Consider the following 12,861-nt stretch of genomic DNA (forward strand, 5'->3'; position numbering starts at 1 on the left):
CCTTTTATGAAGTTGTTGCGTTCGTCATTTCAGAAGCTTGTATCGAATTATTTATTTTATTAGGGTGTGCCCTAAAAGCATTACAAACCCTAGAGGTGTTTGTATTATACTATTACTGGAATAAATGAAAATAAGGGCTAAATAGATGATGTGGCTTCTATTTAATTAAAGCTATTTTATACTCATAGTATTTAAATTTCTTTTTGTGTAAACAAAGGGATATTACTTCAGATTTCTTGTTCAGAAGATTGAAATTTGTCTTTATATTAACTACTGCTTTATCCATGAAAAAATTCCAATGTGTGGATGATAAAGATTAGCTCTTATAAAGGTGGCCTATTTTATGTAATGAGATTGTTTGCGCTTACAGCCCCAAATATGTCTAGCTGTAGAGGACATATATGCAAATCTATAGTTAGATGGGTCACGTATCCCCCTTTCTGCTTTGAGAGATGATATAATCTATTAAATACATAATCCGCTATGCCGTTATTTCTTTGAGACGTCAGTAAGGGACAAAGAAGATTAATTTGAAAATTTAAGAAAACCAAGTAATGTTATAAAACATTTTATTAAATGATTAAAATCGTTTTTTTTTCGGTGTAAGTTATCTTTTTCAAGGAAGATTGTTGATTTCTTTTAATGTTCTTAACTTTTTTTTGTAGTATTAACCCAGAGAGTTCTTCCTTCACGACGGGCTAACTCCTTAGGGTTAATACTACGAGAAAAATGAAAAATAATTAAAAAAAAAAAAAAAACACAGAAACAAAACAGTTTGCTTTGAAAAAGGTGTTTTACATCGAAAGTCTAAAAAATTATTTTAATCATTTTGTAAAATATGTTAAACATTATTAAATTTTCAAATTAATCTTAGAAGATAATATTAACCTTAAAATTTTCAAATTTACCCTAGAAAATAATATTAACCTTAAAATTTTCCTTAGAAAATAATATTAACCATCAAATTTTCAAATTTACCTTAGAAAATAATATTAACCATCAAATTTTCAAATTTACCTTAGAAAATAATATTAACCTTCAAATTTACCTTAGAAAATAATATTAACCTTAACATGTTCAAATAAACCTTAGAAAATAATATTTTCAAAGATCTAACCAAACTCTTTCTATTTAAGATCTACAGGCTTTTAATGGTATGCAAATGTATAGATTTCCATCATGTTTTATTTTTCAGACAAGGAGCGAATGGAAATACGTGCATCGAGTTCAGAATCCTTTTTCAGAAGACCGGAAATTTTATCCATCCGAATCAAGTGAGGGATGTCATTCTGGCTAAAACTGCTCAATACACACGGAATAACTCACACTTCTTTCGCGTTGGAAACTTCCTTATTCTCTACAACTCCCTTCGTATATTTTTGGTTCGTACCAGTTCTACAGTGCCGGATGTTCTCATTCGTTCCAAAGGTGAGCAATACAGATCGAACCATATTTTGTTCGGGATAAACAAATGTCATTACTTATTTAGCTATTAATTAGTTCAAACTTGTATAAGTTTGGAGGTTCCTTTTTTATGGGTTTTAGTATACATTCAAAGTGGATCAAAACTACAATTTTTATGAATTTAGAAACATGAATCTGATTGGCTTAGAAGGTGTCTATTTTATTCATTTATTTATTTATTTAATTCGTTTAGACGACAGTATGCACAGTGAAAAAATGCATGAAATTCAATTTAATCATTGTAATTTTGAACATCAAAGAGTAAATAAAACTCGGTAGCTATTAGGTTGGTGCAAAAATAATATTTTTTGATATGAAGTTGAACATAAAAAAAAAACAAAAAAAAAAACGGTAGCTATTAGGTTGGTGCAAAAATAATGTTTTTTGATATGAAGTTGAACGTCAAAAAAAAAACGGTAGCTATTAGTTTGGTGCAAAAATAATCTTTTTTGATATGAAGTTGAACGTTAAAAAAACGGTAGCTATTAGGTTGGTGCAAATTAATATTTTTTGATATGAAGTTGAACGTCAAAAAACGACATTTTTTGCACCAACTTAATACATAGCTATTCGATAATAAAACCGATTCTCCTAACATATTTCTTTTTCGAATTAAGAATTATATAGAATTAAAAATGACTTTATAATAACTGTTATTTTTTAAAATGAATTTTGTGTAAAAAAAGGTTACAGAGTTTTTTTTTTTAAATTTTTGACAAACATTCACATTCCATTTAATATTTATTTTATTTATACTTTTGTAAATCTTTTATATCTATTAAAGTGAAAATGTGTGTGTGTGTGTGTAGACAACTTTCAACCTATATACTCAACACATTTTTTATCTGCAGACTTGAAATTTGATATATGGGGTATTCAGATATGTGTAAGCCTTTTAATCGAGTTTTATCTGGAAAAAGGGCTGCTAAGGGGTCGGAATTGAAAAAATGGTACTTGGGTGGGTCATCAGATTTTTATGTTTGTCAACTGTTTGACCACTGCGCATGCGCGAATTTTTCCCATTGTAGATTCCTTATGTTAAGAATAAGTAGGTTTGAAAACACTTTTTAAAGAACATGTCAAACTGGTCTAATGCTTATCGTACTTGACTCACTGTCTTTAGGTTTTGGTTTCAATCTCAGCTCGAGTATTTTTATTTTATTCACAAAAAATAGACTGCTTAGAAAAAGCATAAACTCACATGCACATGTCCAGTTTCTTTCTTTTTTTTTTTACTTTATTTTTATTTACAAGAATTGAACATTACGTTTAATATCGGACAACGCCGGGTACACCTCCCTGTATTAAATAAAAGAAAATTAAATAATTTAATTTATTCAAGCAAATAAGTAACCCATAAATTAAAAAATATATACGGTAAATTGGGGAAAAAAAAACTAGGAGGAAGATTCGGCGTTAATTGGAATTAATAATAATTGTTATCTTTAAAATAAATTGCGTGTAAGAAAAAGATGGCAGGATTTATTTTATTTTTGACAAACACCCCTCATCTATTTAATTTTTTCTTTTATTTATACTTCTGTAAATATTAAATAAAAGAAAAATTAGAAAAATATATATATATATATATATATATATATATATATGAAAAAATATTTAGGAGGAAGACCTGACTTTGATCGAAATTTGCTGAGGTATGCTATCTCATTTTTTTTTTTACTCTGCTCATAATAGCGTATTACTTTCCTTTTTTTCATTGCCCTCACTCAGGTTCGCCCCCTAATGTAGTTGGAAGAAATGAACATTTTTGGAAATTCTCTGAATTAGTATTTTATACATCAATGCCTCCGTTCAGTCTCGAAAGACAATGGATACCCTCTGCAAGGGTAACTGCACAAGTAATTGTGTGGCAAGGGTTGCGTAATCTCCAACCATACCTTTCCTAAATCAGCCCTGCTTGAGTCCAGTGGCAAGGAGAAGTGTTAGACGACTGGAAACATTGCCGTGATCGGCAGAGAGCACATACAGCACCTGGAATTCGCAAATGGTCACCCATTTAATATTGACCAAACCAATGTTGCTTAACTTCGGTGATCTGGCAAGAACTAGTGTGTCAACGTGATTGTGCCGTATATTTTATGCATATGGTTTATGTTTATGAATTTGTTTAGCTAAAGATCGCTCATCGCACTGTGCAACACTCCAAAACGTATAGTTTTTATATGAACAATGGTCATTTCTTTTGTCGAATTAAGTACAATTAGTTTTGCAAAATTGTCACTTTTGAGTATTTTATGGAGACATTTAGTGATATGAGGGATGAGTATGATGAGAGATTCCATCAAGATATTTCAGCAATGGAAGAAAACGTTTTAAAGGAAAATGGAACTCTGGCACGTACAGACTACTGCTGGAATATAAAAAGGTAGAATGACACTCAACACAAGAGGACAAATATTGCTTAAACTGACAATTCTGTCTTTTTCGGTCATAACAAATAATAATAAAAATGATTTATGGTACATGAAAGCGGTGCCCAATCTAGAAAAATAAAGGTCAAATTTATTGTCAGGATAATTTTCTTAAGTTTTATATGGCACCTATTTTTTTTTAACCTTAAATTTGTTGCACACTGACATTTGTATTATTTGGATTCTTCGAGCTACTGTTCTCATATTCAGTGTTATTTTCACAACGTTTTGGTCGATGTAACCTCCAACCTTCTTTAGTGTATCCTGTCGAACTCGGGAATCTTTCTGTCGAAGTCGTAAATCTCCACGGAATTTTGAACAGAACCTTTATTTAATCCACAGGGGTAGCCTGCTCTCATTCGACCATGGCTGGGTAGGGAGTCCTAAGCAATTCGCAATTGTCTCGCTAACATTAAGGATTGAAACTTCAACCTCCAGAAGAGTGTAACTTACAACTGGATATACCAAGTACTTTATCCATTACGTCACTAAACAGTACTTTTATAGAATTGAAAATAAATTTATAATAATTGTTATTTAAAAAAAAAATGAATTTTTGTGTTAGGTTTATTTTTGACAAACTCCCCCGCCTCCTCAATTTAATTTTTATAAAATCTAATAAACAAACCATTGTGTGAAGATGTTGTTTATATTTCTGTGAAAATTGAATTAAAAAATGATTTCATTTATTCAAGGATTTAAATCCTGCATTATTTAAATAAAAAGAAATATGTGCTAAAGTGTAAAGAACTAACAGGGGGATGCGACGGTAGACAGGATTTCATGGAGTGAACGTTATGTCTTTTTACTATGCCCATATAATGTTTTTACTTCCGTTTTGTATCTACCCCCCCCCCCTCCGGTTTTGCCTTCTAATATAGTTGCAACAAAACGGAACTTTTTGAAGAACTCTCTGAATTAATGTCTTATGCATATACTTCATTGCTTTCATTAAAATCAGAGATATGTGTAGTTGATGTTTTTAGAGCGTTCTGCTACCATAGCCCCGGAGAGGAAACACAGAAACTCGGCACATCGAGGGGCATGTAAATATTTGGTACCACTTTTATTGTCTTTATCTGAGAATTTTATACATTACATTTACATTTCATAATTGTTAGTGTGGTTCTTGGAAATACCCAAATACTCTACCGTTGTCCAAAAATAATCCTACTAAGGCCAGGGACTACTCCATATTATTGGTAACCCGAGCGTCTGGTAAGTACACTACATTACTGCTGACCTCCGACGTTGGATTCGCAAACAAAATCTAAAATCAAAGTACCATAACATAATATACTGGGAGGGAAGGTGCATCGCATAATACTTTAAATGAAGCTTTTCGAATATCCTGACAATTTTCTGTGTATCTTAATTTCCAGGAACCAATATAGAACCAGACCCGGAACCAAAGTCAGTGGAAAATAATTGGAAGGAGAATAACACTAGGAGTGGCGAAACTCTCCACCCTGTCATTAATAAAGACTACCCTGGTACACGTAATGAAACAGCTATAGACCGTGCCGATAATGTTCCTCTTCGTGAAACCACCACTTCGGAGATCATTGACATCATCTCCAGATCCAACCTTCTCGTTACAAGCGAAGGCTCCTCTAATGTCAGTTCAGCAAACCATAAGGAATGGAATTTTTCAAATAATCGTACATTAAACGGCACAAGCAGTGCTGTTGGCGGTCCAAGGCATGCAAATAGGTTTACCATTTCTGATGAGGCACAGTTCGAGTTTAACGGCTCAAATCCAATAAAAAACTCTAGTGTATTAGCAAACTATTTTAACATCAGTAAGAAACACCCGCACAAAAAGTTAAGTTTTGGTGGGGATGGTCAATCAGATTCTAAGGTAGAGATTTCTACGGTTTCTCAGCTGGAAGAGACTGAAACAGACTATCAGTTGATTTTAGCCAGGACGACAACGGAATATGTCGCCAATTCATTATTATCAAGTACAAGTCTGCTAATAGCAAAGTTAAAAGCTCCAAAAAGTCATAGTAACGGTACAAGTCGCAATAGAGATGCCAATAAGAATATCACTAAAAATTCAGAAAATACATTCAAATTAAAAAATAAAATGATACCAAGTATAAATGCAACAGCAATCACAAACGACTCTTTTGCATTGTCTACAAGGAACGCGGTCTTTGAGAACAACGCCGACCTAGTTAACAATAAAACGTCAGCCAATCACAGCCAAACGCCTGCCCCTTTTAAAATCGAAGTGTTTGCAAATAGTACAAGATCGCTCCCTGACGAGACCAGTAGACGAGCAACAGAAAGTGTTACAATATCAAGCGCTGGCAACTGGGAACAAGATGACATCGTCGATTTAGGAAGCTCGTGGCATCGGCCAACACCGTTGCTCAGAAATAGTAGAAAGCAGCCTGATAGTTATCAGAGGAACATTTCGTTTTCAAATGAGAACGCCACGTTGCAGCAAGAAATAGATGAGAACCGTAGAATAGATGCGAATACGTCTCTAAGCACTGGGAATAATTACGAAGAACCGACAGGGGGGACCATTGAAAATGCTAAAATAGACGAGTTCAGTTATGAGCCACGAATTAATTCTTCTGAAACGGATCTTAATTTCGAAAGTCGTGACACTACCTCTTCACGTTTAGATGATAAATTGTCTGCAGTCGGTTCTATGAATGGTCTCGTTAAACGTGATCGTTTGAATGGGAATTTAACAGAGCCCACATTTGATACAAGTATTAGGGAATATAACAAAACAGCTAGGTCGTATAACGGCAATACAAATGATTTGAGTTATAATGCTAACAATGAGAGAAATGTGAGTAGTTTATATTTTATTGACGATGAAAATGTACACGGCCAGAAACCGTTTAATGATAGCCAAAATAGCGAGAATATGATGGGAAAATATACTGACGAACTTGGAAATAAAACAAATAATACTTGGTTTGTTTCTGGGACTGTAGAACATAATATAACTACTACAAGGTTGTTTAAAAACGAAATCATCAGTGATAGCAATAAACCTAATGTTTTAAACATGAAATCTAATAATACTTTAGTAGTAAATGTTAACTTGTCGCTTTTTAGTGACTCATCTTCTAGCAATGCGGTCGTAAGACAGTCTAACCAAAGTTCTTTGTCTGCGGCATATTTTAATAATACAAATAAACGCTTAGTAGACTCTTGGCATTTCAACGAATCTCTAACAAACAAACGCCATTATAGTAAAAATATAACAGTTTATGGTTTTAGAGGTGAAAACTCGAGTGCAGACCTGAATGGAATAGAAGAATGGACTAACGCAGAGACCGACCTAGCTTCCTTATCGACAGCTGACAAGGTACCTCCTCAGGGAAATCAAGACAGTCATTATCAAAATGTATTTACTACTACTACTACTACTACTACTACTACTACTACTACAAGTAGTAGTAGTAGTAGTAGTAGTAGTAGTAATAGCAAGCTTGACAATAATACAGGACCTGGTTTTGAAAATTATAAGCGGTCGATGACTCCAAACGAAACAAACGGCCATGAACATGAATTGTCAATTATGGAGACAATTCTTTCTAACAGTACAATTAACGGATCAGTTGGTTCAGGGCGCATTCACGAAGACGTAGGTACAAATAATAAAACGGTCTCTCATGTTTTAAGTATGGGGCATCACAGAAGCAACCAAGAGCATCACAATCAGACTCAGTTTGGTAAATTTGGAACCAAACAAAGTAAGAAGCAATTTCCACAGAACAAAGAATCTGATACTAATTCGTTATTCCTTACGGACAATGCTGAAGTTTATAATGAGTCTTTACTATATTTAACTGATAATGTTGAACCTGAGCTGGATATGGAATCGGTTTTACAGTATATTGAATCTAATAATAGTTCCCATTTTTATACTAACACTACAGGACATAATAATGAAACATTATACGGTGATTTTGAATCCAAGAAATATATACAGTCAGTTTCACAGGATATAGAATCTAATAATGGTTCCTATTTTTATACTAACAATACAGGGCATTATTATGAAACCTTACACGGTGATGTTGGACTCAAAGAATATATACAGTCAGTTTCACAAGATATAGAATCTAATAATGATTCATATTCTAATGATAACAATACTGGATTTTATTATGAGACTTTATTTGATAATGATGGATTCAAATCCGGCAAACAGTCAGTTCTTAAGAATACACAACAAAATAATGATTCGTTAACCCAGGAAGACAATGCAGCACGTTATCAGACAGTTTTGGACAATATTGGATCTAATGTGTTTAATAGCAGTTCAATTTGGTTTGCAAATTATGATGATGGAGTAGGAGTATCTGCTAACATCACAAATCATTTCCGCAATATAACTGATATTAGAAACATTCGTTCTAATAATCAATCCTTTTTTAGTAAGTCGTCTCTGGAAGGTGGACAAAATAAGCCGTTAATCGATTATCGAGAAAAATCGTTTTTAAATAATATTCTCACTCTGAAAATCTTCACATCTACACCGAGTACTAATGTGACCACAAAATTGCCGACACCAATTCGAAAGACGCAAGAAAATTCGTTAAAAAACGTCGATTTTGAAACTAACAAAACTTTCGATTTATTTGGAAATAAAATATTTTCTGACACAGATGATAATGATCGGACGTTTCAAAGTACGGATGCAACAATTCTACTAAATAAATCTACCAACCTGAGCTCGGAAACTATCCAAAAGGGCGTAGGGAATTTCTTCTTGTTTCATCCTCGCCATGTTTCCAGATCTTCAAATAACCGTACGAATTTCGGACACTTATCTCCGACGACATCGACCACCACTCTGCGCCCAATCACAAACGCAACATTTACCGAAAAGAATGATCGAATCATTACCAATCAAACTACTTCCGGTCAATCTTTAATGACGAATGTGAGCCGAAGCCCACTTTTGGAAATTACTCTGAAAAGAAGTCGGGTGAATATTAAACCAGCACGTTCCGGGTGGTTAGCTATTCGTGTTGATCAAGCATCAAGATATTTTCAGAGAGCAAAAGCGCTAAAGGACAGAGCTAGAACTTTGTCGGTTCCCGCAACAATAAATAACGAGAGTGACATCGAACGGACAGGCAGGGAAGATATTAATAATTTTAAATCAAGAAATCACTCTTTCTTAGAAAACACTACAGCAGGGTCATTGAATGGCAAACTTAATAGAACCTCTTCGTTTCTGACCACATCAAATAATGGCAATAACAGCAGATGGCTCAATGGAGAATCTGTTACCAATTTTAAATCCCAAAATGCGGCTATGCTAGAAAATATTACCGTGCCTCTATTAGATGAAAAGCTTCGTAGTCGAAGTACATCTCAGGCAACAATAATTCATGTTCCTACAAAAAATAGTGCAGTGAACTCAGAAACGGTCGACACTACATACAGTCCGCAGTTTTTAACAAATGAGCTAACCACTGATTATGGTGTTCAAAGGAAGACCAATAAAATATATGACAATAGTTTTAAGTTGAATTCTGAGTCAAGAGATTCGGATTTTAACCGCACCAAATCTGTTGAGATATCCGAAAAGCATTCTCTAAGTAAAAACAGTAGTTTTACTGAGGAGAAATCGAACGCAAAAGAGGATTTTAATGCTGGCAGTAAGATCAAAAAAGGTTTCAGAGTGCTACTGCCTAACACCACATCGCCGTATCAAATTAACATTACAAATGAAACTGAAATTAACAGTGAGTTCCTTTTAAATTTGAAAGAGACTTTTACGACATTATTGCCATCACACATCTCTTTCGGTAAAAACAAAGATCAATTGAATTTTACTCAAGGTTCATCGACTGTTACTGCCAAGTTGGCAAATTTCCGATTAAGTATTAATGAAGAATTATCGACAGACGGATCTTCAAGAGTTGGCACGAATAACACTTTGGATAATTTGGGCGAGAGTAAGCAAGTTATCAATAATATAATGAATTTGACAGACTATTATGAAGTGGACCGTTTTCGTGATTCTAAGGTTAAACCAACAACTTTTAATTTAACACATTTAATGACACCAATTTTAACGTCTTCGCCCGTGATGAATGGCGACAGCTCTAACGATTATAGTAAGGAGAATAAATCAACCAGAGAATCTTCTCCGTTAAATAGTGTTAATAACGCAGTTCTTCCCTATATTATTTTCGAGAATAGTTCTATTTTAAGAAATACACGCGTGGCCACTACTCCGGTAATTGTGACTTCTAAAACCCTTAAATCGCCGACTACCCCTCCAATAATTGTGACTTCTAAAACCTTCAAATCGTCGACTACTCCTCCAATAATTGTGACTTCTAAAACCCTTAAATCGTCGACTACCCCTCCAAAAATCCTAACTTCTAAAACCCTCAAATCGTCAACTACTTTTCCAATAATTCTGACTTCTAAAACCCCTAAATGGCCTGCTACTCTTTCAATAATTTCGACTTCTAAAACCTTCAAGTCCCCTCAGCATGAAAGTGAACAAACAGATACAATTAACACTGTTACAGAAACTATTACAGATAGGAGGAATACTATTCGACAAAATGATAAAATTGATAATTTACAAATAAGTGATGAAATTCTTTCAGATATTGAAATAAACAATTTATCGTCTGATAGCTTTAACAGTGACGACAGTCGACAAAATAGATTTGAAAAATCAACTGCCACATATAATAAACAAGAATTAATTGCTGGTAGTTTAAAAAACAAAGCTGGACATTTTCCAAAGACATATACTAATGATAGTATTGGCAGCCTTTTCTTAAACCAGACAACAGTGTCCACTAATTTAGTACTTAGCATCAAGAATAGTAGTTCTGTGAGAGCTGAGTCGAAAATAAACGACTCCAGAAATAAATTGTCAAGTCCTATCTCTCTGAAAACAGACACCGACACGACAACACCCGCAATGCCTGTAAGTCGTAAAAGGGAAGATTTGTTAGTAGTTCACCCCGAGGGCAAACATCATTATAATCGTTCACATGTTCAGCTAAAGAGTTCTTCTGGTGATCATAATGTATTGGATAAGATGGCAACGCCTTTACCGGTGACGAAAAACGTTTCAGGGAATGGAACCATTGGAGCGACCGTCATAAATATAAAATCAGCCGGTTCTGGATGGGTAAAGGTTCCTGTTAATAAAACGGCTTTGTTAAATGGCGTAGATAACGGTGTCCGTGAAACAACAGCAACGATTTCCGCTTCAAAACCGTTCACTAACACGACCACCTTTAATATCTCTATTAATTCCTCGTCCCCACCTCAAACAACCTTGCTTTTTACTAATATAGATGCTTTGAATCCCATAATCAATGCTTCTAAACACTTAACTCTTTTGAAGCGATTTAAAATGCTATCGCCTACTTCGCAAAGTGCTTTGATTAATGCATCGGTTGCGGCGTCGGCTAAAAGCTTGGATTTGATTAACGGCTCTTTTCAAGGCACTACTGCACATATATCTAATGCACACACGTCCGTTGCAGGCATTAACCAAAGTGTATCTTCTCGCGAAATAACTTCTTACCATTCCAAGAAGCATGCAATAAAAGATTTGAGAACATCACCATCTTTGAACACAGCACAATCATCAATAGAAACAACACTCCCCACATCAACTGCAATCCAGTTGCAGCCTTTAACAATTACAACACAAATGTCACCTATCACCACACTTCCTGTAGCATTACCTTTAACAACCTCATATCCCGTAACACTATCAAAACTGTCTTCAACAACAAGGTCACATTCACCTACACCAGTAGAAACTTCACTTTTTTCAACATCACAATCACATACAGCATTACCAACTGTATTCCCTCCAACAACGCCACTATCACCTTCGTTAGTAATAACATCGCTTTCAACAACAGCATCACAACCAGCTACATTAACAACTACACTTCATAAAACAGCAGCAGCAGCAACAACAACAACAACAACAACAGAGTCACCTACAACGTTAATATCTCTGTCTCCAACAATACCGAAATCAACAATGATGTTAACAATTACGAAGCCTTCAACAACACCACAAACATTTACAGTTACAACTTCTACAGCCAAGAAATCGCCTATAGCAACATCTTCCTCTACAATGGCTTATTTCGCAGCAGCAATGGCTTCTTCATTATTTAATAAAATGACCACCATTCCACCACAAATAAATACGAAATTCTCCACTCCAACTTTAACTACAGCGACACCATCACTGCCACACTTGAAGAAATTACCCCTTACAGCAAAAGTAACGTTTCCAACTATTACCATACCATTAAGAGCCCTGACACGACTAAAGAACCCTGTACTAACAACCACCATGCCATCAATGCTAACAAGCACCAAAACGACTAACTTAAAGCCAAGATTTTCTCGAGCAACCCCTATTGTCAGAACACAGCCTTTTACAAACAAGATATCAACATTTTCTGTAGTAAACCAACCCACAAAAGCATTGGCACCTGCAACATCTACAATAGATATAACAGTAACCACACCAAAAATACATACTACATCCGGTTTTATTAAAATACTTCCGGTAAACAGAGCATTAACTTCCGCTGTCACTGCACAAACTAATGGCCAAACTATCACATTTGCACCTACCACATTTTCGAGTAACTCCAAACCTACAGGCGTCACTTTAGCACTAATTACGTCGACAACACCAAAATCGACAACAACGGAAATTATAGGTAAGTCATAAAATAAGACATTTTTTTTCATAAAATATAGAGAAATAAATGATGAGATGTACCTATGAAGGGGTGCTAGAAGTCTTAAAAACTCCATTAAAATTAGCAGAAATGTATTCACACACACACACACACACACACACACACACACACACACACACACACACACACACACACACACACACACACACTATTACTATCTTCACTTCACTTCCGGTTGCCTCTACCCATGTTAAGAATGTTTTTAC

At 34.7% G+C, this 12,861-nt stretch overlaps 1 protein-coding gene across 2 annotated transcripts in view; it reads left to right on the forward strand.

Annotated features, from left to right (window-relative positions):
- The window catches only part of LOC145246467 (uncharacterized), a 33,813-nt gene extending 32,215 nt beyond the window's left edge, over positions 1-1,598 (forward strand). For both annotated transcript variants that reach the window (XM_080108085.1, XM_080108084.1), the window contains exon 5: positions 1,196-1,598. In XM_080108085.1, coding sequence (XP_079964211.1) covers positions 1,196-1,496 — 301 coding nt within the window. In that variant the 3' untranslated portion in view covers positions 1,497-1,598. The remainder of the gene's footprint in view (positions 1-1,195) is intronic.
- The last annotated feature ends 11,263 nt before the right edge of the window (positions 1,599-12,861 follow it).

Source organism: Euprymna scolopes, chromosome 24 (genome assembly GCF_053919585.1).
Source record: "Euprymna scolopes isolate OS-2025 chromosome 24, ASM5391958v1, whole genome shotgun sequence".
NCBI lineage: Eukaryota > Metazoa > Mollusca > Cephalopoda > Sepiida > Sepiolidae > Euprymna > Euprymna scolopes.